General features: G+C 41.0%; 1 protein-coding gene across 1 annotated transcript; it reads right to left on the bottom strand.

The window, feature by feature from the left end:
• Positions 1-3,168: 3,168 nt before the first annotated feature.
• LOC128733079 (segmentation protein fushi tarazu-like) lies at positions 3,169-4,631 on the bottom strand. The gene is made up of 2 exons (XM_053826681.1): positions 3,632-4,631; positions 3,169-3,560 (listed from the first exon to the last, which is right to left on the bottom strand). Exons 1-2 carry the CDS (start codon positions 4,629-4,631, stop codon positions 3,169-3,171), a joined length of 1,392 nt encoding a protein of 463 aa, XP_053682656.1.
• Between the last annotated feature and the right edge of the window lie 19,405 nt (positions 4,632-24,036).

Raw genomic sequence — 24,036 nt, 5'->3', positions numbered from 1 at the left:
CTCACTGCCAGTGCTATCCCATATTATAGCCGTCCCTGGCGAGGACTCATTCGTTCCTCTGACCAGTACAACACTTAACTATAGGAGGGACTTTTGCACTGTCAAGAGGCTTCAGTGGGAAAATATAGAATTCAGCATGAAGGAAGGGTAAACGAGGGGGCCTGAGAATAAACCCATGCTAAAGTCACTTGACATCGAAGGGATTGATTCTACTAAGATTCGAACCCATGACCACTCGCTTGTCAAAGCAGATTCGGTAGCCTTGCGGCTACGGAGCCCCCCTCCCATTGGGAGATACGTCTATCACAATCCCAGCGATCACAGGATGTCCTCAAGGAGGAGTTCTCTACCCCTTGCTTTGGTCACTGGTGATTGACGCACTCTTGTACAAACTATCACAGCATCTAGTCGTATGCAAGGAGCTCTAAACACCACTATTTCGTGGTGTTTACGATATAAACTCCTCTAGAACAGTCATGATACCATTTACTAGGCGAAGGAGACATACTCTTACACCACCTATACTTATTGGCGTTAGACTAAGCTTCAGCAATCAAGTTAAACATCTGGGTATTATCCTGGATCATAAACTGAACTGGACTGCTCACCTAGACTATGCTGTTAAGAAAGCAACTACAGCCATTATGCAGTTCACTTTTTGGCAAAATCTGGGACTGAAACCTCAACTAGTCCTTTTGTCCCACATTATCATTGCACGGCCTAGACTAACTTGTGCCGCTCTTGTATGGTGGCCAAATGTGAATGAGGTGACAGCGCAGGCCAAGTTAAACAAAGTTCAACACCTGGCATGTTTGTCAGTGATCAGCTATGCGAAAAACCCAACTGCACCAACCCAACTGAACCAACTGCAGCCATGTGGCGCGGCCTAACATGGATGTTCCGTACAGTGTAATTGATATATGTCTAATTCGGAATCTTTACGGACAACCAGGCTGCACTACTAGCTCTCAAGTCCACAAAATGTGCATCCAAATTAGTGATGGAGTGCAGCACAACTTTAAGGGAACTCTCGCGTCAGAACAAAGTTTCATTATTCTGAGTGCCAACGTAGTCAAAGAAACTATGTCTATATTTCCTAACACAAAAAAGTTATTTTTTTATTTTCATTATAGTAAGCAATGACTAAATTTTGACTGTTTTAGATTAAGGGGGACTACGGATCAAATTTTCACTCTCCGACAAATCCTTGAGAAATGTCAGGAATACAGCGTGCTAATGCATCATATTTCCGTGGATTTCAGGGCACCATACGATACAGTCGAGCGCGAACAACTATGGCAGTTAATGTACGAGAACGGTTTTCCGGATGAACGGACGCTGCTGATCAAAGCTGTCCTGGAGCGAGTAATGGGCTCCGTGTATGTTTCGGGGACACTCTCGACTCTCGAGTCTTTTCAATTCGCGCAAAGGGTTGCAACAAGGGAACAGATTGTTTGACATGTTATTTAACATCAGTGGGTGGTGATGGTGTGATCCGGTGAACTGATCATAATAGAAGATCTTTTGTCACGAACAAATAGTAACTAACTATTGTAATTTTTCTGTTCATAAATTTATAACCTTTACGATTAGAAATATATTCATAGCATTCTGCAAAATTATAGATCCACATTCTATTTAAATCCAATCCAATTTAAAAACTCTAAAAAATAACCTTCGGAAGATTATAAGAAAAGGCTCATCTTAAATATTAATGACTTTCAATGTACAAACGATCCGACTACATTTTTACTTGAATCTTCACAGTTTTCCAATATTTTATGAGTTATTATATTGCAATTTGCTTACAATTTTTTAAAACGAAAACTCGAAAAATTACCCTAATAATTAAAGAAAGATAGGTTATTGAATCTAACCAGTTCTCATTGATAGGCGATATAAGTAGATTTGCGGATTTACAAAATACATTGAAATTGCCCAACCAATTATCATAATGACACCCAATTAGTTCCATCACAAATTACTTTCTGGTTGTTAATTTCAAGTAGTCAAATCTCGTTATTATCCACACCCCCCGTTCAATTTAGCATAAAAAATGGAGGGAAAACTTGCACCCACCTTCATATTTACAGATTAGCACATATTTCTGGGTGCTTTCTCTGTTCTTACAAGGCATTTAATTTTTGAATTTGACCCCATTCATAACCTAACAGAGGCAATAGAGTGCTAATCCGCTAAGCCACACCCTTTTCCCAATCTGCGTTGGCACAATATTGCTAAGGATAATCCAAAGCCGCCGACTGGAATGCGAGGAGAGAAAACAAATCGACATCGGCCATCGACAGAAATTGTCTTTCGCACCCGTGTGTTGGACTAATCGAACTATCCGCTCCGTGAGGGAGGAGCGACAATGCTTAGAGGGAAAAGATGAACCATAATGACTAAGCAAATATGCGATGATTGATTTAACTTTCTAAGGGTAGGTTAACTTTTTGGGAAAAAAAATATTGCTTTAATTTTAGATCTAGTTTCAATTCCAAAATGAGATGTCTTGTAGGTTGTTAAAAGTTAAACACTCTTTTTTTTTAAGTGTCACCTACGCTGCTTAACACTCGAACGTTAATCCAAATCTATCGGCTTTTTCCGAAAATAATTATTGAAACAAAGAGCAAAATAATTCTCCATTTCTTCCCAGTCGACGCTGCGCGCATCATGTTGTGAAACCTCATCGAAAGCATCTGCGCCCATGCTGTTCGTTTTGGGTTTTTCGCTTCGGGCCACTTTTGGCTTCCCTCGGGCTGCAGGATGTAAACAGAACCAGCGGTAGTTCTCCGTTCGCTTGCAGCAGCAGCAGCAGTAGGGACAAATGCAAACGCTGCACACAAAGCCGCTCGCACAGGGGAAGTTTGGTTTGTCCAAACCAGTGGGAGCGATTGTTGTAATCAGTAGAACTTCTTGGCAGGCGGAATTAGTATCGATAATCGGTTTTATTTTTATTTTTTGTTAAGCTATTTTCGAGATTTGTACATATTTACAGGAGTGCTATTTTAAATTTTTTTAACTATATTAGAATAAATAGGAACATTTTTGATTTACATCTAAGGCATCACGTGCTTGGTTGTACTCTTTAGGATGATTTAAATGCTCTGTATTGCGCATCTGGGTCGAATGCAGAGATTTTTTCCGGCGATTGGTTGCAATCTAGCTTCATAAAGCTTTTCCACATGATTGAAAGCTAAGATTGTGCGGTGACGTCACGTCATAGCTGCCGTAATTTTGAATTGGGGGTTGATTGTAGCCGATAAAGGATGATGCTCCTTGTGGTTGATACGCTGGTGGCTGGTGGTGATGGTGAAGGTGATGGGTTTCATCGTACAGCACATTATCGGGACTTGCGATCGATTTGTCCTTTTTGGCTTTCATGCGGCGATTTTGGAACCAAATTTTCACCTGACGTTCGGTGAGTTTCAATGCATTCGCTACTTCGATGCGCCGTCGTCGCTGCAGATATCGATTGAATTGGAATTCCTTCTCCAGTTCCAACGTTTGATAACGCGAATAGGATTGGCGCGTTCGTTTAGCCGATTCCTTCGTTGAACCTAAATGAGCGAGTATAAAAAATGGGCGTTAGCAAACAAGTCGCACGTTTCGTTTTCGGTTTCAAACTTACCATCGTAGTGGGAAAAGTCCTTGTCGTTTACGACAGACGGTGACTTCGACAGAGAGGTATCCAGATCCTTTGGCGATAATGGCGGTGTGCTGACACCATCGAAACTGGATGCAGTCGGTGGGTTGGAATAATGATTCAGCGAAAAATTCATCCCGTCATTCCGGAGACTCGTTTCGAAGCCACTGTTGGCACATTCTAAAATACTGTCGATACTGTCATTGGTCTTGTTTGGTGAAGGCGGGACTATTTCTGGCACGACTCGATCACTAATGGGCGACATCATGTTAGTGACGCCACATGAGTTGTAGCCAGGAGTGTACCTCAACTTTTTCGATGGGTTGGTGAGCAACGCTCGTAACGCTGGCGAGTCCTCGTTCGGTGTGCAACTGTTATCCAATTTGCGCTTTTTGGTTTGCTCCTTTTTTGCGTAGGTAAACGGTTCGCTCTGTGAGGAGTCCGCTTGGGTTGCGTATGGGTGGCTGTTTTGCCCCCTCAGATTGCTGGACGCGGTTGTAGAACTGCTCGTCTGCTGATACGCACCATTGTTGTTAATGTACATATGATTGATGTTGCTTTCCGGTGTTGACTCGGGAGTCTGAACTGACTTTGCCAAAGTAGGCTCAGTGGTGTGGGCAGGATATCCGTGTTGGTAAGCGTAATAATCGTGGTAGCTGTTGAACTGCTGCTGGCAGTAATATTGATTCGAGTAATACTGTGCATTTGGATAATACGATTGTTGATTTTCGGCAGGTGTTGTTGTTGTTGTTGCTATTGCTGCCGGTTGTTCTGGGGGCAGGTTGTCCTCGCATTGCTTTTGCTTCAATTGATTGTGTCCTTCTGCGTGAGGTAGGTATAAAGGCGCACTGTTTCCATAGCGAGCATTTGCTTGAAAATGCGGATAACCGGTTTGCAAATGGTCTTGATTAAATTGACCATAATCATAATACGCGTTGTAGTAATTTGCACTGTATTCCACATGTTGGGGGTGGGTCGCAGCCATCATTATCAGGTTTGTTCACACTTTTATACTTCCTTAACAACTAAATATTTATGCAGAAAAGCACTAGTTTAGTAATGAAACAGCGATTGGAAAAATATGACTTCCTACGAGCGCTTCTGGATTCGAAATGACAACTGATGCTGAATCGTTTGCAAAATTTTGACGGCATAGTTTCTGGCACACGACCGGCACAAAATAAATACAATAAAATTTATGTTCCTCTTTTTCTCGCCTAGTTTCCCTATCCGATGTGCAGTTTGCACGAGTAAACGAGACAGACCAAATATTTCCCTTCCGAAATGTATTTGTTTATTACCCTAATCCGCTAGGAACGGTGCAAGGGAAAAACAGAAACTGCAATTCTAGGTGCACAATGCCTTTTTCTATGTGTAGAGGGTGAGAACGTGGCAGCACTATGTACAGGACTTACGGGATGGATGTCTTGGGCCTGCAGACGTTTCAATGTTTCTGAACAACATTGCCGACAGCGGGAGCATAAACAAGCGTTAATGAGTAAACATACACTGATAGTCGATAATTGTTCTTAGAAAGCATGGAATCACTGGATAAGCGTGGGCAGATGAGCTGTCAAGGTTGAAGCAGTAATTTCGAATTATGTTTTTAGCCTTGACAAATAATGCATTGCTTCTGGACGCTCATAACATCGCTTGACATAAATCCAACTGCTTTCCTAAAAAAATCAATAAATTCTGCATTCACACTAACTTCCACTTTTACTTGGTTAACACAATTCATTTCGAAGTTTCCAACTGGCAATGCTCTGTCTCAATTGAGGTCTATATCAAACGAAACGAACTAGTCGTCCTCCCCCTAGCCTAAAATCGCTGCAAATCTATCTGTTCGGCACGCAGAAGGAGTACGGTGAATCGAATAAATAGTCATAAATTAAGTTTCGACTGCATCTGACCAACCGTTCTAGCTGCTGCACCAGACTTAGTCGAATGACGGGAGGTTCCGATTGCAGGGAAATATGAAAAGACAAGAATTGTATCCATTGTTTGCATTCCGCAGTGGAATCGAAATGCAGTGTGCCACATTCGACAGATGTATATCGAAGCGGCGTTTGCCCGTGGCACCGCACCAGGTTTTGGCGCAAGCCCTTGGTCAATTTTAACCGTAGCTTCCGCCTATGAAGCTGTCAGACTCGAAACCGATCCGGGAAATGTCAAAGGGGAAATTTAGTCATTAATCAATGGTTTGCACGCGAAATATTTTTCATCTGAGGAAAAATTATCGATAAGTTAATCCCCGGATCTATTGAATTTGATTGGGGGTTTTAGTATCGTTGCGGCTCACGGGATGATCTGGAGCTTTTCTTTGTTAATTTTTCGATCACATTGATTAATTAAGTTGTGTGTCTATTAGTGGCTGATATCTGGATTGTTTTAAATGAACGAAGTAATGAAAGTGGCTATTTATAATATTGCTTGTTTATCTGACTAAATATCTAATTTTTTTTTAAATATTCAAGTGTTTTGAATGCATAAAAAATAAAGTGTCTTCACAAAAGTTGTAGAACACACTCAAATGAGCAACTTTGTTGAATACAGTCATTTTATCTCTTTCTCTTAGCGAGCTATAAAATACCTTATCATAAAATAGCATCATAGATTTTTTTTGAATAATGTAATTTTTTTAGTTAAATGTTTCGTAACTCAATATGCATTCTAGCAGTAAACAGCCTTCAGAGAAAATGTTGGTTTTGATTTACCAAACAAGTTTGTAGAACATTTGAAAGCAGTAATAAAAATGGTGTACAAAGTAAGTCGCTCTTTTTAAATCATTCTATTTCGCAACCGTTAAAAGATAGATAGTTACTATATTCAACAAAATTGGCCCATTTTAATATATTCTACAACTTTTCTGAAGAAAAAAATTTTTTAGATGCAAAAAAACAAAAGTTTGTATCACCCTAAAAGGTGAATTCACGGTTACACTAATAGTGCGAAAATAATGTGCTTCATTTTATTAACAAACTTCTCCAAAGACTCCACCTTTGAAAAATTACGCATTTTTCACGCAATAGCAGCTAATGATTGCGTTTTTGCGATTCGGCGTCACTGCACTGTGTGTTGCAATCAAAGAAGTTTTTAAAAGATGTTACTATCAAAATTTAGTCAACCTAAACTTGAGGCATTTCTTTTGATCGTGAATTTAAAGACCTGAACAGTCCGCATTTTGTAGGGGTGTGTATGCAAAATTAGACCTCTATTTTGAATTTGACATTTGTTCTTCAGTTATCACAATGGCGTTAAAGCGGCAGAAGCAAAGAAACAAAATTTTATTCGCGCATCGTTCGAGAATATCCAAACTACTCACACATAAAGTTAGCAAAATCGTTGAAAGTAGTACAAGTTAAAAATAAAATCAACTGGCACCACTAATGGAATAAAAATTTTAGAAGAACAGTTGTCGGCATCCAACAAGCCTGGATCGGGGGAAAATTGAAAGGTTGAGACCAAAACGACGACAAAAAGAGTGGTCAGTGCTTTCAAGCGGATCCCCAATCTCTCGTTTCGAGATGTCGCAAACATGCTAGGAGTGTCATTTACAACCATACCATCCACAACCATATAAGAATGTAGTGACTCTGAATAGCAAAAATATACAAAACATAACGACCAAAACACGATCCCGGAAGCTGTACACGATGATGCTGACAAAGTTCGATTGCGTGATAATGGACAACGAAACCTACAATCACTGATGAACGGATAGGACACATAGAAGAAAGTTCTTTAAAAACCTGCACAATTTGCTTGAACACGAGCACCCTCTGTTGTACATGTTGCGGAGTAACTTATATTTGTAAGATTTTATACTTAAGTTTTTTACAATTGTACTAAAAACTCGGAGCAACATTCGAGCGCTGCTGTGTGGCCATGTTTCAAGACATACTTTTTGCGAAAAATTGAGTGTGAGTTGTTTTTGCATGGACAAAGGAAATAATGCGAGTGTCTCGTCTGTTTGTCTGTGCCATAATTGTGTATAAAATCATTTGTATTTGTTCTGACTTTTGTAGGCTTTTTAGCCCTGAAGCACTAATTGGATAATCCAATAAGTAGTAATTGTAATTTGCATTACACTGGAAAACACTGACTTAAATATATTTTAAGCACATATAATCTAAACACTAAATTATTGACCGTTTGACCCTTTGAGCCGAAATATTCTGATTCCTGATTCCTGTGGTACAGGCTAAGTCTTCATCGTAGCATATTCGGTGTCATAGCCAAGATTATCATATTTTTACGCTCGTTGAACTCGTTCATGAACCTGCATGTCGCTTTGTGTTGCGAATAATTTCTGTTTCGTAGAGAAGGCCCAAAAATTCTGCGCCGACAAAGGATAGTGGGGCTTCTGTTCAGACTCATTTTGCCGTTAAATACCTGGTTTATTACTCGGCCAGATAATACATTGACAAAGACGACAACATCCGTTGATTTGTGCCTGGCAGTCACGGCGTCCAGATCGACAAGCATGCAAAGGGGCTCAAAATGGAGGGAGTTGATCGTTGCTTCGTACCAAGTTTCTCGGAGCCTGTCTTACGATTTTTTTCTGAATGCCTTCCAATCGACTGTTTCGATACTCGTAAGGTCCAGTTTGGATTAAAGTAAGCAAGAGAATATAGTACGCAACCAAATCAACGCACTAGTACATCTGCAAGCATTCCTTAACTAAATTTATGATGTAGCAGTTGAACGGAGCTTTTCATCGAATATAACTTCTAAGTCCCGTATCACTGTCACTTCTGTTTCTTTGTAGGTTTGTAGCTATACTTCAATACAATTGGCGCTAATCTCCGAGTAAACATCAAGACTGAATATTTCCCGTGACTCACTTACAACCCACTGTCACCACAGAATCTGCCAAAGTTAACTGTTGCAGGTCAAAACATTCTTTGACTGTACAATTTGACATCATCGGCGCGTACTCTGTCGATGAAGGTGAGAAGATTGTTCATCCCTAATACGAAATGAAACGGACCTATATGACTTCCTTGTGCCACACCTGAGTTTACGTTGAACGACTGTGAAACTTCGCCGTGAATTCGTCTTTAGCTTGTTTTTGAAGGATTCAGTAGTTTCGTGAAAGTTGAATAGTTCGACGACCTTGGTAAGTGTTCCTTGGAGTCTGGTGATTGGTTCGTTACAGCCGTATTAGCTATAATAGAATGGTAAATTGATTATGCTGTGTTGACGTAACGGCCGTTCGGGCGCGTTGAACTGAAAACGTGATAGCAGGGCGGGGCTGCCCAATTCGCCTAGAATTTTGGCTGCAAATGTGGCATGGGCAATTTTACGACGTGTAAGTATGTAGTGTCACGTCGGGGTCACCATTGTGGTCCCTAGCCTCTTATCTAGCTTCTCATACCCCTACCTCCACGTGGTACCAGCCGGAATACGAGCAACGTTAGCGGAGATCGGATAACTAACCCCGGTGGAAACGAAGGTCGTATACCAACAGGGGAGGAGGCACAGTATTGTCTCGACACTGTAAGATGGTAGCCCCATTCTGAGACTCGGTAGCGTAAGCCCCAGTACGGCTACCTATGTAACCCCAAAAAAACTACCAAGAGTCAAGAAATATGTTCTCGGAACATTCGGCGTGGACCAGGGCGAAGAAATAAGAACATGGAATGGAGACTTGGTACCTGCAACTGCAGATCGCTAAATTTCGTTGGTGGCGACAGGGTGCTGTCGATGCATCAACTTTGCGGCTTCCCGAGGTTTGGTGATCAAAAGCGTCTTCTTTCCCCACAAACATATCCACAAGGCCACTTGGAGATCACCTGACCAACGAACCTCGAACCACATCGACCATATTCTCATCGAGGGCTGGTTTTTCTCGAACATCACCAACGTACGCTCCCTACGGAGTGCGGATATTGACTTGGACCACTACCTAGTAGCAGTACATGTGCGCTCAAAACTATCAAAAACCTCGCGACAAAGTCGCCCTCCTTGGCTAAACATTCGGCAACTAGACAACCCGCGAACTACCGAAAACCACGCGCGCGTACTGGATGAAGCTTTGCCTTACTCTGTGCAGCTAGATGTTTCGACCTTCGAAAACGGATGGAGTAGGATACGCTCGGCCGTCAACGAGACCGCAACTGCGGTGCTAGGTGTAGAAACCTCGAGTGCACGAAATGATTGGTTTGACGGGAAATGCCAAGAAGCGATAGAGAGGAAAAAAGAGCTTGGGAAAACTATCTGAGCATATCCACGAGAGAGAATTTGGCCAAGTATCGACGAGCGAGAAATGAGTTGACCACGATCCTGAAAGGGAAAAAGCGCCAGAAGGAGGACAGAGTTCGTGAGGAGGTAGAACAACTATTCCGGGTTAATGACACCCGCAAGTTTTACGGCGCGGGTTGGTCGACAAGTGGAAGCAGTTCTTCGATGAGGACCTCAACGGCGATATAACAGTATGGCAGTTAACCTCGGAGTACCTACAAACGACAACAGCGTTGCGTACCGGCTGCCGATCTCGAAGAGATCCGGGTCTGCTGAAGAATAATAGAGCCGCCGGAAAGGACCGACTCCCGGCAGAACTCTACAAAAATGGCCAAGAACCGCTAGCAACGGCATTTCCGTGGCTGATTTTGAGGATTTGGGAAGAAGAGAAACTACCGGAGGATGGAAGGCGTAGTCTGTCCCATCTACAGAAAGGGCCACCGGTTAGACTGCTGTAATAACCGCGGCATTACGCTGGTCAACGCCGCCTACAAGGTGCTCTCCCAGAATTTGTTGCATCGTCTATCCCCAACAGCAAGAGAATTCTGCTGCTCACACACTTGCGCACGTAAATCCTCACATCGTGTTCCTGCTTAGCCTTTTCTCAAGTCAAAAATTTCGTGGGGAAGCGCTTGCCCGTGAGGCTGGGGGCGCACTGGGATACAATTTTTGCATTACTTTTTCTTCTTCTTTACCTTCGTCCTCGATTCTACTAACGGACGGGAGTACGAGCCGTCTTGAGTAATCGGTATCAGCAGATCAGGCTGCAACGACGAACGACGAGCGACGACTGTAGCTGTTAGCTAAACACACACTCACAAAAACTCGTCGCAATGCATGAAGAAATAAGAGCGGGAGTTTTAAAGGGATGCTTATGCCAGCGAGTTCATTAAAATAAGTACGCGCGTGTGAGAAAATTAGACCACACGAGTGTGGGCTTCGCAACATTGCCTTCAGTGTTTCTAACAACCGGAAAAATTCTCAGGCGACATCCAGGCAGCAGAAAACAAACATCATCCACGTATAACAAAACTATCAAAGGACTAAGATAACTGCCCCGCTGAACCCCAGATAAGTTCGTGAAGGCCCGGGATCAACACTTCCGAGCTTAACTCGAAGCCTTCGATCAAACAGGTAAGATGGCAGCCATTGTGTTAGGCATGTAGGATCCGAGCTTAGAAATTTTAGAACCAAGAACAATTCGCGATCGATTCTATCAAATGCTGCTTTTAAATCCGTATAGATTTGTAGGTGGTTCTCCATGGCGTTAAGGCATTTTGAGATAAACTCTAGTAGATTTGTGTTAACTCGTGCGACTGGTGTAGAAACCAATTTGGTAGAACCACATAGTGACGTAATTCCTCGATTTTTTGCATTGCTTTGCTTTTCACTGTTTTTGAATGCAGGAAACATGAAGTTTGTTTCCAAAGAGTAGGAAAAATTCCACTGAATACCGACTTGTTGAAAATCACGGAAAGCGCCTTCGACAGTTCGGAACAAAACTTTCTCAAGATTACAGATGGCGTGCAATCTGGTATGCCACGACTATTATGTATAGTTATAGTAAAAATGCCTAAATCCACGTAGCCTTCCGGTATAAGCGTCATCGCTATTGCTGTTTCCAGTTGGAAGGGGAGGTGCAGCTGAATCAAACACATTTTCGAAATGCGTGACGAAGAGCTTGACTGTGTTCACTGGAGTGGATTTACTTGTACATGTAAGTCTTTTTTTACACGGGGGATCGGTGAAAGAGGCGCGCAAAAGAAAACTATTTAAAAAAACCTGCGTTAATTCAAAAATCGTCAAAAAACTAAACGGTGTTCATTCAAAAATCGTCATGAATAACCGTTTTAATTTAAAAATCTTAAAAAATAAACCGTGTAAAAAAGACTTGAGTGTATATGACTCCATACGCGGTCATGCCGTAAACTCTTTTTTTTAAAGGGGGGGAGAGTGTCTGGCGCGAAGAATGATTAATTGGATGAACTGAAAAATTTCGATATAGACCAAAAATATATTGGTTTGTGCAATGGCAGGTGGGCCGTGGGTTCGCAACCACGCGCTTTCGGTTGGTAATCGAATGTTTTACTCACTAAACTACTGCCACCCGGTATATTAGGTAGTTTAATTCTCAAGTCTATCATTCCATATTGGCACTACATGCTCCTCTTGCGACGATATTATTTTTGTATGACTGCTCTTTGTTTCTACCGGTGAGAGGATATACTGTTATCTTCTCGATTCAGTTCATTCAATTAATCATTATTCGCATCAGACACTTTCTCCCTTTTCAAAAAACAAATATCAAGAACCAAACAAACAAGAACCGTTTGTCCAAATTCTTTTAATACCTTTTATAAATAACAGAATTTTGTAAAAATGGTAAGGTTGAGTTTTATCTATTTCATAAAATAATAGCAATTTAGAAAGGATCAATCGGTAAATATCATTTAAACGAGAACATTTAAAGATGAACGATTGGAAACTCTATCTATTAACTCTATGAAAATGTTCGATTACCTCCCATTTGGCTTAGAGGTGCGGCAAAGATCTAACACACCAGTCGTCGCATAAATAAATTTTGACTGAGAGAGGCTGTATAAGTCTATAAGGAATGTTTTTTTTTTAAATTACCCTATAGCTTTGGGCCAAAGGGTCTCAAAATTTCACGAAATTTTGCATGCGAGTATAATTTATTAACTCATTAATGTAAACAATATTTGAGAAACTTGAGGTCGCCTATTTTCAAGAAAACTCTTAGCGAAATTTTCTCAGACAATGCTTATTTCGAAAGTTTATACCGTAAGTGCGTCTAATTCTGCGCATGATTCCTCATTCTGACCACTCCGCATTTTAGTCAAAACTTTAAAATTCCTGTAAATTCTATTATTTAATTACAGAAAAGTTATGTTAAAAATAGCTAGAATTGCGCTGCATAATAAGTACTTGGAAAATCACATCACTCCACGTATGCTCGGCACTCGACAGCGAAGAAAATCGCTGTCGTCCGAGAGCGTTTCTCCCGATCGAATAGACCGATTCGCACTTCCTAGGAGCAAGACCTCACTTCGTTCGTGTGGCGGCAATTAAAACAAAATTCAGCCTTCAGCAGCCGAAGTTCAAACGCATTAACACTCGTAACTGTTGCAGAGCGCATTTCTGTCCTGCTGTTCTCGACGGAGCTCGACCGTTCGACGCTTGTTATAAACACATCAAACGGAAAGAAATGCTTCGCACGTCCTTGGAGCAATAAACGAATCTGTCGGGCCTCGCAAGGTAAGAAGCGAAGAAAGTCAAAACAGGAAGGTCAAATCAATTTTATTGATTGCAGTTCCGTGTAAATATTTTTTTAACATACACGATTTTTAACAGTAGTGGTGAGAATGGTCTTGGGTGTTTGTCAATGCTTCTTCGTAGTAGTATTTAGTAGTTTGAACTATTGAAATTGTTTCATGAAATCAGTCAATATTCTCCGTGTCCTATTGAAAAACATAAAATATCAACTGATTTTGAACAGTTATTACAAACACAGAAACTGTTCGTAATTTTTACTACTGCTAACTGTATACCGACAAAAAATGTTCACCTAAGAAAAGGTTTCAATATATGTAAAGTTGAACCTAAATTCAAGTTTTCACAATTTTTCTCCGAGAACTTCGGGTAATAAAGACATAAAAGCGCTTTAATTTGAGCATCGATATTTTTGAGAGAAATTTCCCTTGACGGATCGGTCCTAGTCGACGGTATTGTAGTTTGCCAAATTGTTTTATGAGTTTACAACTTTATTTGTTTATTGTTATTAGAAGTCATAATTTCGGCCTTTCACTGCCGCTCACGGATGCCTGCATGAAACTTATGCTTTACACGGGACGGAGAGTATCCGTTAGCATCGGAAACGGCAAAGGAAAGGTAAGATCAAAGAAAGTGTGTCTTTAGTCTGGCGACAGAACGCGTCCTGATAATAGCAAAGGTCCGGATCTAGGAAGAAACAGAACTGACACACTGTATCCGTACCATCCGATTCGTCTCTGCCGAGAGTGTTGACTTCTCACTGTGTTTATTTTCAAATATTTTAATTTTACGATTATTGTCTTTGCAGGAATAGTCATTCGTGCCGACAGAAACGCGCTTACCGTCTCCTAGGACCTAGTGAAGTTCCTATAGCGGTCTTTTACATATCCTAAGAAATCGCAAAAGCTGTCCGTCCGGCTAAAAGGGACCCATCCAAAATTTCCTTTTATTGCCTTGATTACAGAAATAAACATTCGAAGGTAGCAAGTAGTAGCGAGTTTTCGTTATATCGCTATCTCTAGTTTACCGTCTCTCTGAGCACCAACGAGGCGTTTAAAAACCTTTGCTTGTCATCTATAAGTCAGATGTTTTACATTCATAAAATCAATTCTCGTAGCGAGCAGGAAATTGAAATTAAAATAAATAAACTTCTTCCCAAAAGCATTACATTGCGTGTACTCAGAAAACAAGACGAACTTCAAACCGCAGTTGCATTCACCAACCTGATTGCACTCTTGGCTACCAGCTTTTTAAAATAGCGCATGCAAATAAAACATGCCGCCCAGTGAATACCAAGAATGCTCGCTCGAAGCAACGGCGAGTGAACAAAAAAAAAAGATCTGCCGCGATTAAAATTATGTGGCGACAGTTATGCGACATTGAAACTATATGAGCCGTAGAAAATACAAATTCGTCTTTGAAAAAACTACAATTTAATTATTTCGTATCAAATCCGGGGCCGTGTGTTATTGCTACCAGCCTGTTTTGTTACGTTGAACGAAATTCGTATGAACTGCGGAACTCAGGATGCCAACATGTGCGATGCATCGCGTGTAGGCGCGCAGGCGAGGGCAGATAGGCAGGCAGGTCGGCATCGTTCTACTGTCAGCATCGAGCGAGAATTTGGTGCTGTCCCGGCAATCCACTTTTCTAGGTAAAACGGTTTTGTCGTAAAGTTCCTAGTTCCTCGGGGTAAAACTTTCAGAACAATTTGTAATTTGGATCAATTTTTCATACAGGAATGTATTACTCTTGTGAAACTTTGTCCGATTCGGGTAACGCGAAGAACGAACAGGAACCTCTTTAGACACTTTCAATCTACCATAGGTATGTAACTAGATTTTTATAATTTTTTAAACTATTTAGTTTGCCTAAGGCTATAGATAATTGGTATAGAAACTAATTGCGCTGAAATAAACGGTGCACGACGAGGCGGAAAACTCTGGCTATGGTTTTATGCTAAAGTTGCTGCTCAATAATGATGAAATTTGCAACGAGCCAAATTACCTTAAAGATGCTTGCATGCTACTGACATCTACCATCCGATAGCCCCGTTACGGGTTGTTGCGCGACTGCAGAGAAGCTTTATCCGCAGTTGCGCATCATTCGCCATTTGTGCGTGGCAGTGCAAACGGGAAAAGCTTGCACCGTAAATATGGAGGGTGTCCGTTTCCCAATTGGACTATGTTCGTGTAGGATGAAATTTCGGATGGAGAATAACCAGAGAAACGCTTAGATGGTGCAGAGCGGAATGGGAAAAGTGGTCTGGAATGTTTATTTTCGTATATTTGAAATATTGTCAATAACAGTTTTCATCCAACGGCTTTGATTTTAGGCCCAAAAGAATATTTTAAATAGTTAATAATTTTTTGTAGCGAAAATCCTAGTACAATCGATATTTTGAATATGATTTTAATGAACCAAAGTAAAAAAAATCCTTTTACTTACTTTCAGTACAGACGAAAACATGGAAAAGCAATTGGAATGAGTTTTACATAGGAATACCAAGAACACACGTAGCTCCGATCAACTTCTAATTTCGTACGTTCACGTTAGCTTATAAACATTAAAACAACTTATGGTATGAGTGTTGTAGGATTTCTTCAGACCTCTACAATACCATTTAATAATTCTTCAAATATTGGCAAATCTTGAAGAATACGAAAAAAAATTACCTTAAAAGCTTCCTATTTCATTTCCTAGACTTTAAAGCGTGTTTATTTTAAATTGATTGGATTAAAACTTGATTAAAAATGAAATTATTCAGAATGCTTTTTAACGTACTTTTGAATCCTTTTTGCCAATTTTTTGGTTGAAAAACTACTCTGAACTTAAATTTGTACACGTAATTGATTTGAGTAGTTTTAACAGGCTTTAACCAAGTTTTAGCTTAATTAAACCTATTTAGAGATAAAATCATTTAAGAATGAGGGGTTCTTATTGACTGAAGCGGAGCGTCTTAGTGGAATACGAAACCTTTTTCCGAAAAGAAAACTTTTTCCGATTAAATCCCGCTTAATTTTATTCACGACAGATATCTGCGTATTTCGCCTACGACTTGCAAGCTTCATCAGTGTCTGTTTTCGAACTATAGATCATTTTAAAATCAAATTTGGTCGAATTCACTTCATTCTGCTTCCGGAATATTGAAAAAGGTGCTCAAGTGGATACTGTTTACACTGATATTAAAGCCGCTTTTGATCGTGTCAACCATTGCGATGGGTTATCTATGTATATGGGGGTGAATTGGGCAAAATGGACTATTCTTGCATTTCGCACAGTATGGAATGGATGGAATTTGATTCTTCTGATGTTTTAACAAAATTTGGAAGCTTTTTGAATTTGTTTCACGGGCGGCATCTAAGTTTTTATACTGTTTAATAACCTTTTATCATGAATGTTGGGGAAAATAGGGCAAAATGGACCACTTCCCGAAGTCTGCGAAGGATAAAACCACCACCAATCGATTTCCTGCATTTTTTTTAATAGAAATAGGTATCTTGTAAGATTCCAAACCAGCGGCTTCTAGATATTGGGATTACGAGCTCGTTTTTGTCCATTGTCTATCGTCTGCTTTTAGCAGAGTTAAGACGCCTGGGAGCGTCTGATTCATTCTTATGCTGGCTAACATCGTTCCTCTCCAACCGCTTTCTATCAGTAAATCTTGGAGACTTCAAGTCTCAGGAATTCCAGATTAAGTCGGGTGTACCGCAAGGCAGTAATTTGGGACCGCTGTTATTCTCGCTTTTCTTCAATGACATCTGCCTGGCGCTTCCAATTGGTTGTCGACCTCTCTATGCTGACGACCTGAAAAGCTTTTCCGTCGTACGGTCGAAGAAGGACTGCGCGCGGCTTCGATTTGTTTTTCAGATGGTGCACGTGCAACCGAGTACAATGGAGAGGAAATCTTGATACGGCAAGAATTCCACCCCGGCTCTCAGCTGCTAAATACAAAATCCTTTTCAGAATTCCAATAAATGTATGCTAAATATTTCACTTGAACCCCCTTGACTCTATACCTTAGCCATTAAGGTGAACAAAAAATCAAGGCTTAAATCTGTCATGGAATTTATAAGTTTAAATTGTACTCATTGAGCGAAAAACGTAAATTTGGTTTTCACATTGAATTTAAAAATATTTATCTGCACTGCCGCTTACAAATAATCTCCTTTTCGGATTGCTTGGGAAATCTCCTTTAAAATTTTAAAAATAGTTTCTTTCTAAAACTGATATTTCCGGCGACATGAGTAAAAGAATGTAAGATGGTTTGACAAAAACGGTTCTTTTCGTGAAAAAAGGAGATGCATTCATAAATCAAGGGAAAGTTCAACCGGCTTTCTGGCCAAATACGAACAACCTGACAAAATTTAATTCAAATCCGAGAAGATCGATTACACCGGTCTTGGAAACTTCGCTTGAAATTAGCCATTTACATGTTTAGTTAGCATTTTACCGTGTCTAAATCTATACCAATAAAAAAGGATTTCTGTCTGTCTGCTTGTCTGTCTGTCTGTCCGTATGTTCCTTATAGAATCGAAAACTACTGAACCAATTGGAGTGAAATTTTGCATGTAGAGGGTTTTGGGGTCAGGAAAGGTTTTAGTTTAGAGGTTAGAGACCCCTTCCCCCACTGAGAGCGGGGACTCCCATATAAATGAAACACAAATTTCTGCATAACTCGAGAACTAATCAAGCAAATAGAACAAAATTTGGCATGTGGGTGTTTTCGGTGACAAGAATTTATTCTATGGTAAATTGAGACCCCTCCCCTCTTTATAAGGGGAATTATAACTCCTCTCCCCTTTAAGAGGGGGTCTTCCATACAAATTTCCTCATAACTCTAGAACTAATCAAGCAAATGGAACCAAATTTGGCATGTGGAAGTTTTAGATGGCAGAAATTTTTTCTATGGTGAATTACGACCCCTTCTCCTTTTAAGAGGGGGGCTCCCATACAAATGAAATACAAATTTCCTTATAATTTGAGATCTGATCAAGCAAATGGAGCCAAATTTGGGAGATTTTGGAGTCTTGAATTTATTTTATGATAGTTAGAGATCTCTCACCGCTGTGGTAGGGGGATATGGACTCTCATACAAATAAATCAGAAATTTTTGCGAAACTCAAAAACTAATCGAACTCGAGAAATTCGTGACTCTTCCATAAAACATTAGTCAATAACAAGACCACAAAAGCTATCTATAGTAACACTAGATCATTCAGGACGAGACGGCCGCGGGTGTTGCCGGTGACCAGCCGTCGGAAGCGCCACCCACTGCACAGTGGAAAATACTGGGACAAAACACCCAAAATGGAGTTGTAGTTTTTCCTGAAGTATTTTTCTATGAAAGGAGACAGACTAAATAACTATATTCCAAAATTTCAGACCACTGGGAATGATACAATTTTTTGGAGAATTTTTTGAATCTGAGGTTTGTGTGACAACTTCCCATGAAAACCTGCTTTTAATCGTGTCCTGTTAGGTATTTGCATACAAAGAAAACGTGATTTGGTATTGAAATGGTTATAGATTAGCACCTTATTTTGTAAATTGACGAAAATCAAGTACACTCTAAAATATATTTGCTTCAAATATCAAAATAGTAACACACATGTGACTTCGCATTTTCAAAGTTGAGCATCTTTTTTTGGGAACGGGAGGTAACCGTCATTTTTTCATATTTTATGTAGAATTTAGTCTACTTTCCAAAAATCATATCCGCATTTTGCTCAGATTTGCGCAGAGACTAAAAATATTGAATTTTATAGAATCATGTGTTTTTAGGCATTTCCGCTTTGTAATTACTTCTAGCTATACTATTATAGATATTTTTAAAGTAAATCTTTGAGCATTTAGCAGCTAAAAGTTAGTACCAGGTCAGCAGAGCAGAAGTGACACTTTGATATTCAAATTTTAGTGAATAAACATGGTTATTGGATGGAGAAAGGGCTATTTTTAAAATTCAAAATTTATATTTAATTGTGGCTCAATGTTATGGATTGCTGAGTGTTACAAGGTCATTACTACTTCTTCTAATTATCACAATGCAAAAAAACACAAAATAAAAATAATACTTCAAGTAGTTATAAAACTTTTCTTAGAAAATTATTTTAGAGACACCCTAATTATTGATTTTTTTTAAATATTCGAGAACTTTAAGTTTTAGTAGTCAATTTGGTTCACAGTTATATACAAAATATGTATGTTCCATGATACTCCAATTTTATTAGTTTTGTCTCAGTTTTGTTCTGACTGGCGCCACTGTGCACTGGGGGGAGGCAACTCCCCGCAGAAATCACTACTGTCTAGGTTTATTTGTTTTCCTAGGTCTACCTGGGTTTCCTGGAACGAGCGACAGCGAGTAAGAAGAGGTTCGCGAAATGGTACTTTCCACAAAAGTTTTCCGTGAAATGGTACATTCTGCTTAAGGTTTTTCGCAAAATGATATTCGGCGAAATGTTGTACAATCATGGCGAATATTACTATCCGCTTTCTGGCTATGCAATGAGGGGACAGGGGAGTTGTTTTCTACTTTACTGTGAGGAAAAATTGCAAATTTGTATATTAAACTACCCATTCCAGGTAACTAATAAGCCTTAACATAAGCAGCAAATCAGCGTATCTGGCATTTTATACTGCACGTTGTTGCATATTAGCTTTTTGACTGCATAGGTGTTGTAAATTGGCATCCAAAATTGTCTTCAAATTCTTCGTGTCGGTAATTAGCTGTAAATTAGCATTGTCAGCACTATAAGAAGGTTATCAGTAAAGTAGCTGTATATTTTGCCAAAATAGCATTTAAGTAGCATTTAAGGCGACTTAAATGCTTATTGGCCTGCATTTGAATAGCACTGGCGATTCTTATTGGTTACCTGGGATGCTTTCATAGTTACGTAACTGCCAAAATGAATCATCTAAGGTTGAACTCCTCAGAAACTTGCAAAACTCGAGATTGTGACAAAGATCATCCGAGATTCATGATTTATGTACAACACTGGTTAATTTGTGGCAATACGAAGTTTGTCGGGTCAGCTAGTTTACTATAAATCGATCTTAGACTTTATCATTCGTGCTTTTTATTCATGTTAATAAAGCGATACCTTCAAGTTTTCCTCATAGTGGTTGGATTGGATTATTCTGTCATTTCCGGACCTGAAAGAGTACGTCCCAATATTATCGAGTGCTCACTACAGATTGTGAATGTTTGCGATGTGAAGACAGTGGCCAAAATGCGTAGATTAAATTTAATCACACTGCCATTAAAAATGATTTTAGCATAAATTTTCCGGTTCAATAGTTTTTTTTTGTTTCAAGGCCAAAACAATAATCAATTCTGTCGTTAAAATCAAGCAATCAAACATCATCTCTACTCATTTGCATACTGTTCATTACTTATTGAGTAGCTTTGTGTGAAAAATGTTTTAAGCAATGATTAAAATTGACATTTGCAGACATTAAGTTTCTCATTAATATTCAGTATAAATTCGATAAACGATATCAATAATGAGCATACAGGTTCCATGTTATGAAGCCAAGTCATGTTGGCTTCACCTTTCTTATATACGTCAGTATCAGAGTTGCCACCTCAAAGTGGTCTTTACGAATCAATTAAAAATAAATGGTTAAGGAGAGCCCGTTTGATGGCTTTTTAACACAAGTGAAGTGCAAGGGAACATACTTACTAAATAAATACATTCCTAGCTGATAGGAGACAGTGTTAAGTATGCCTTCTCAAGTAAGTAAAGGTCTTATCTACAAATAGTACAATGCCCTTAAATACCGAATGCAAATATAACATAAGGTTTTGTTGTTGTTTTTGTTGAGCTGCTTTCGAAATTATTTTTTGACCCTTTCGAAGTCATATTGGCCAATTAACGTGAAAATAAAACATTAATGAGAGGGTATGAAATGGAGAGAGTTACCTGGAAGGAGCGTCAAACATAGCTCTGGCTCTCTCAAGCTCCCACCTGGCGCCTCCACGCAGATCTAAGTCAAATGATGACGGTCGATGGCCTTACCCGGAAATGCTTCATGTACTTACTGAAGCAGCTAAGCTAGGAGGTGCGAACTAGAGCGCCTGTTCTCCAGGTGAGGGGCGGCTCACACAGCGTCTGTCTCGTAACGGGCGGCTGAATATGAAATGCTGTATCCCGCAAGCTATACCTAAGATGGCAGACCCATCAGCGGGATGTAGGTATCGCGACCCCGGTGAGGTAGTATACCGAAAACTCAATTACCACGAACAACGAACAAAGAAATTCAGGACGGAACAATCGGTATAGGACACGGCAAGGGACAAGGAAACGATTAAGGGATAACGATTGGAAACTTGGTACCTGGAATGTCCGAACTCTCCATGAACCGGCACGGGCTGGCTTGCTTGCTCGAGAGCTGCATCAACTCGGAGTGGAGATCGCTGCTATTCAGGAAGTTCGGTGGCCAAATTCCGGAGAAAGGGAGTTCCGTGCAGTAGACCCTATTGCAGGCACTTCTTTTAAGTACCACATCTACTACAGTGGCGGTAAGAAAGCTGAACATGGAGTTGGTTTCGTAGTGTTGGGAAAACAAAAGCAACGAGTTATCCGGTGGAGGCCCGTAGATGACCGTATATGCGTGTTGAGGATTAAGGGCAAATTCTTCAACTATAGCCTAATCAACTTATACGCACCGACAAATGATAAATCCGATGATGCTAAAGACGAGTTTTACGACAAGCTTGAGAGGACCTATGAAGAGTGCCCAAAACACGACGTGAAAATCATCATCGGAGATGCAAACGCGCAGATCGGGAGGGAGGAATTCTTCCGTCCAGTTATTGGAAGACATAGCCTGCATCTGTCGACCAATGATAACGGTCTGAGGCTCATAAATTTTGCCGCGGCCAGAGGGATGGCCATCTGTAGCACCTACTTTCCACGTTTGAATATTCGGAAACAAACCTGGAGGCATCCAAATGGAGACTCTAGCTCTCAGATCGATCATGTCTTGATTGACGGTCGACACTTTTCGGATGTTATCGATGTACGGTCTTTTCGTGGACCAAATATCGACTCTGACCACTATCTCGTAGTGAGTAAGATTCGCGCAAGGCTGTCGAACACGGCGAAAGCTCGCACTGAAAGGACGCTGCGTTTCAACATCCAGCGGTTAACGGCAGACGGCGTTGCAGTGGAGTACGCCAGGAAGCTTGACCAGCGAATCGCAGAACAGCAGGTAGAAGAAGAAGATATAAATGGGCTGTGGAGGAACATCCATGGTGCCATCCAAACAACAGCGAGAGAGGTGGTAGGCACGACGCGTGGAAGACAGCGTAACAGCTGGTTTGATGCCGAATGCCAGAGAGTGACAGACGAAAAGAACCAGGCCAGGAGTCGCATGCTCACTGCGGCAACGCGTCAAAACAGAGAGAGATACAGAGAGACTAGAGCTGCGGAAAAAAGAATCCATCGTCTAAAGAAACGCGAGTACGAGGAGCACGTGCTTGCCGGCGCAGAGGAGCGAAACGCCAGCAACGACACACGGAGTTTCTATAAAACGGTGAGAAGCAGGAATTTTGCCATGCCTGTGATGTGCAATGATAGTGCTGGCAACCTGCTTACCGACAAAACGGCGGTAGCAGCCAGGTGGAAGGAGCACTTCCAGACACTATTGAATGGAGAGGTAAATGAGGAGATCAGCAGGGACAGGATAGAAATTGTAAGCGATGGTCAAGCTGTGGAGCCACCAACACAGGAAGAGGTTAAGAAGGCAATCAGTGAGCTGAAAAACGGTAAGGCTGCTGGGAAGGACGGTATCCCGGCTGAACTTCTAAAAGCGGGGAGCGAGCGGCTGTACGAAGCAATCCACCGGATCATTGTCAGGATCTGGGAGGAAGAACAAATGCCGGAGGAGTGGTTGGATGGCCTCATTTGCCCAATTTTCAAAAAGGGACATCGAATGGAGTGTAAAAACTATCGAGGAATTACATTGCTCAATTCTGCCTACAAGGTGCTTTCCCGTATCCTGTTCTGCAGACTGAGACCGTTAGCGGAGTCCTTCGTCGGCGAGTACCAAGCGGGTTTTCGTGAGGGTCGCTCCACGACGGATCAGATGTGTACCCTGCGCCAGTTGCTAGACAAGTTCCGGGAGTACAACTTGCAGACACACCATCTGTTTGTGGATTTTAAAGCGGCGTACGATTCAGTTAAACGAAATGAGCTGTGGCAGATAATGCTAGAACATGGTTTTCCGACGAAACTAGTTACGCTGATTCATGCGACGCTGGATGGATCCAAATCATGCGTTAGAATAGCGGGTGAGACCTCAGCTGCTTTCGTGACGTTGGATGGACTGAAGCAAGGGGACGCACTCTCTAACCTGCTATTCAACATTGCCTTGGAAGGTGCATTACGAAGAGCAAACGTGGAAAGGAATGGAACTATCATCACGAAATCTCACATGCTTCTTGGTTTTGCGGATGACGTCGATATCATCGGAATCAACCGTAGAGCAGTAGAAGAGGCCTTTAGGCCCTTTAAAAGGGAAGCAGCGAGATTGGGACTTACCATTAATACCGCCAAAACGAAGTACATGGTTGCTGGTAGGGAACGTGGGAGCTCAAGTGGTGTTGGTGCCGAGGTGGAGTTAGATGGGGAACGATATGAAGTAGTGGAGGAATTTATATACCTTGGTACAATCGTGACATGTGACAACGATGTAAGCCGCGAAGTGAAACGACGAGTTGCAGCCGCGAATCGGGCTTTCTACGGATTACGTAGCCAGCTGAAGTCCCGTAGTTTGCAAATTCGCACAAAACTGGCGCTCTACAGAACACTAATCCTCCCGGTGGCCCTTTACGGACACGAATCATGGAC

The sequence above is a fragment of the Sabethes cyaneus genome, chromosome 1, assembly GCF_943734655.1.
Source record: "Sabethes cyaneus chromosome 1, idSabCyanKW18_F2, whole genome shotgun sequence".
Classification (NCBI taxonomy): Eukaryota; Metazoa; Arthropoda; class Insecta; order Diptera; family Culicidae; genus Sabethes; species Sabethes cyaneus.
This window is presented reverse-complemented; position numbering and strand designations above follow the sequence as displayed.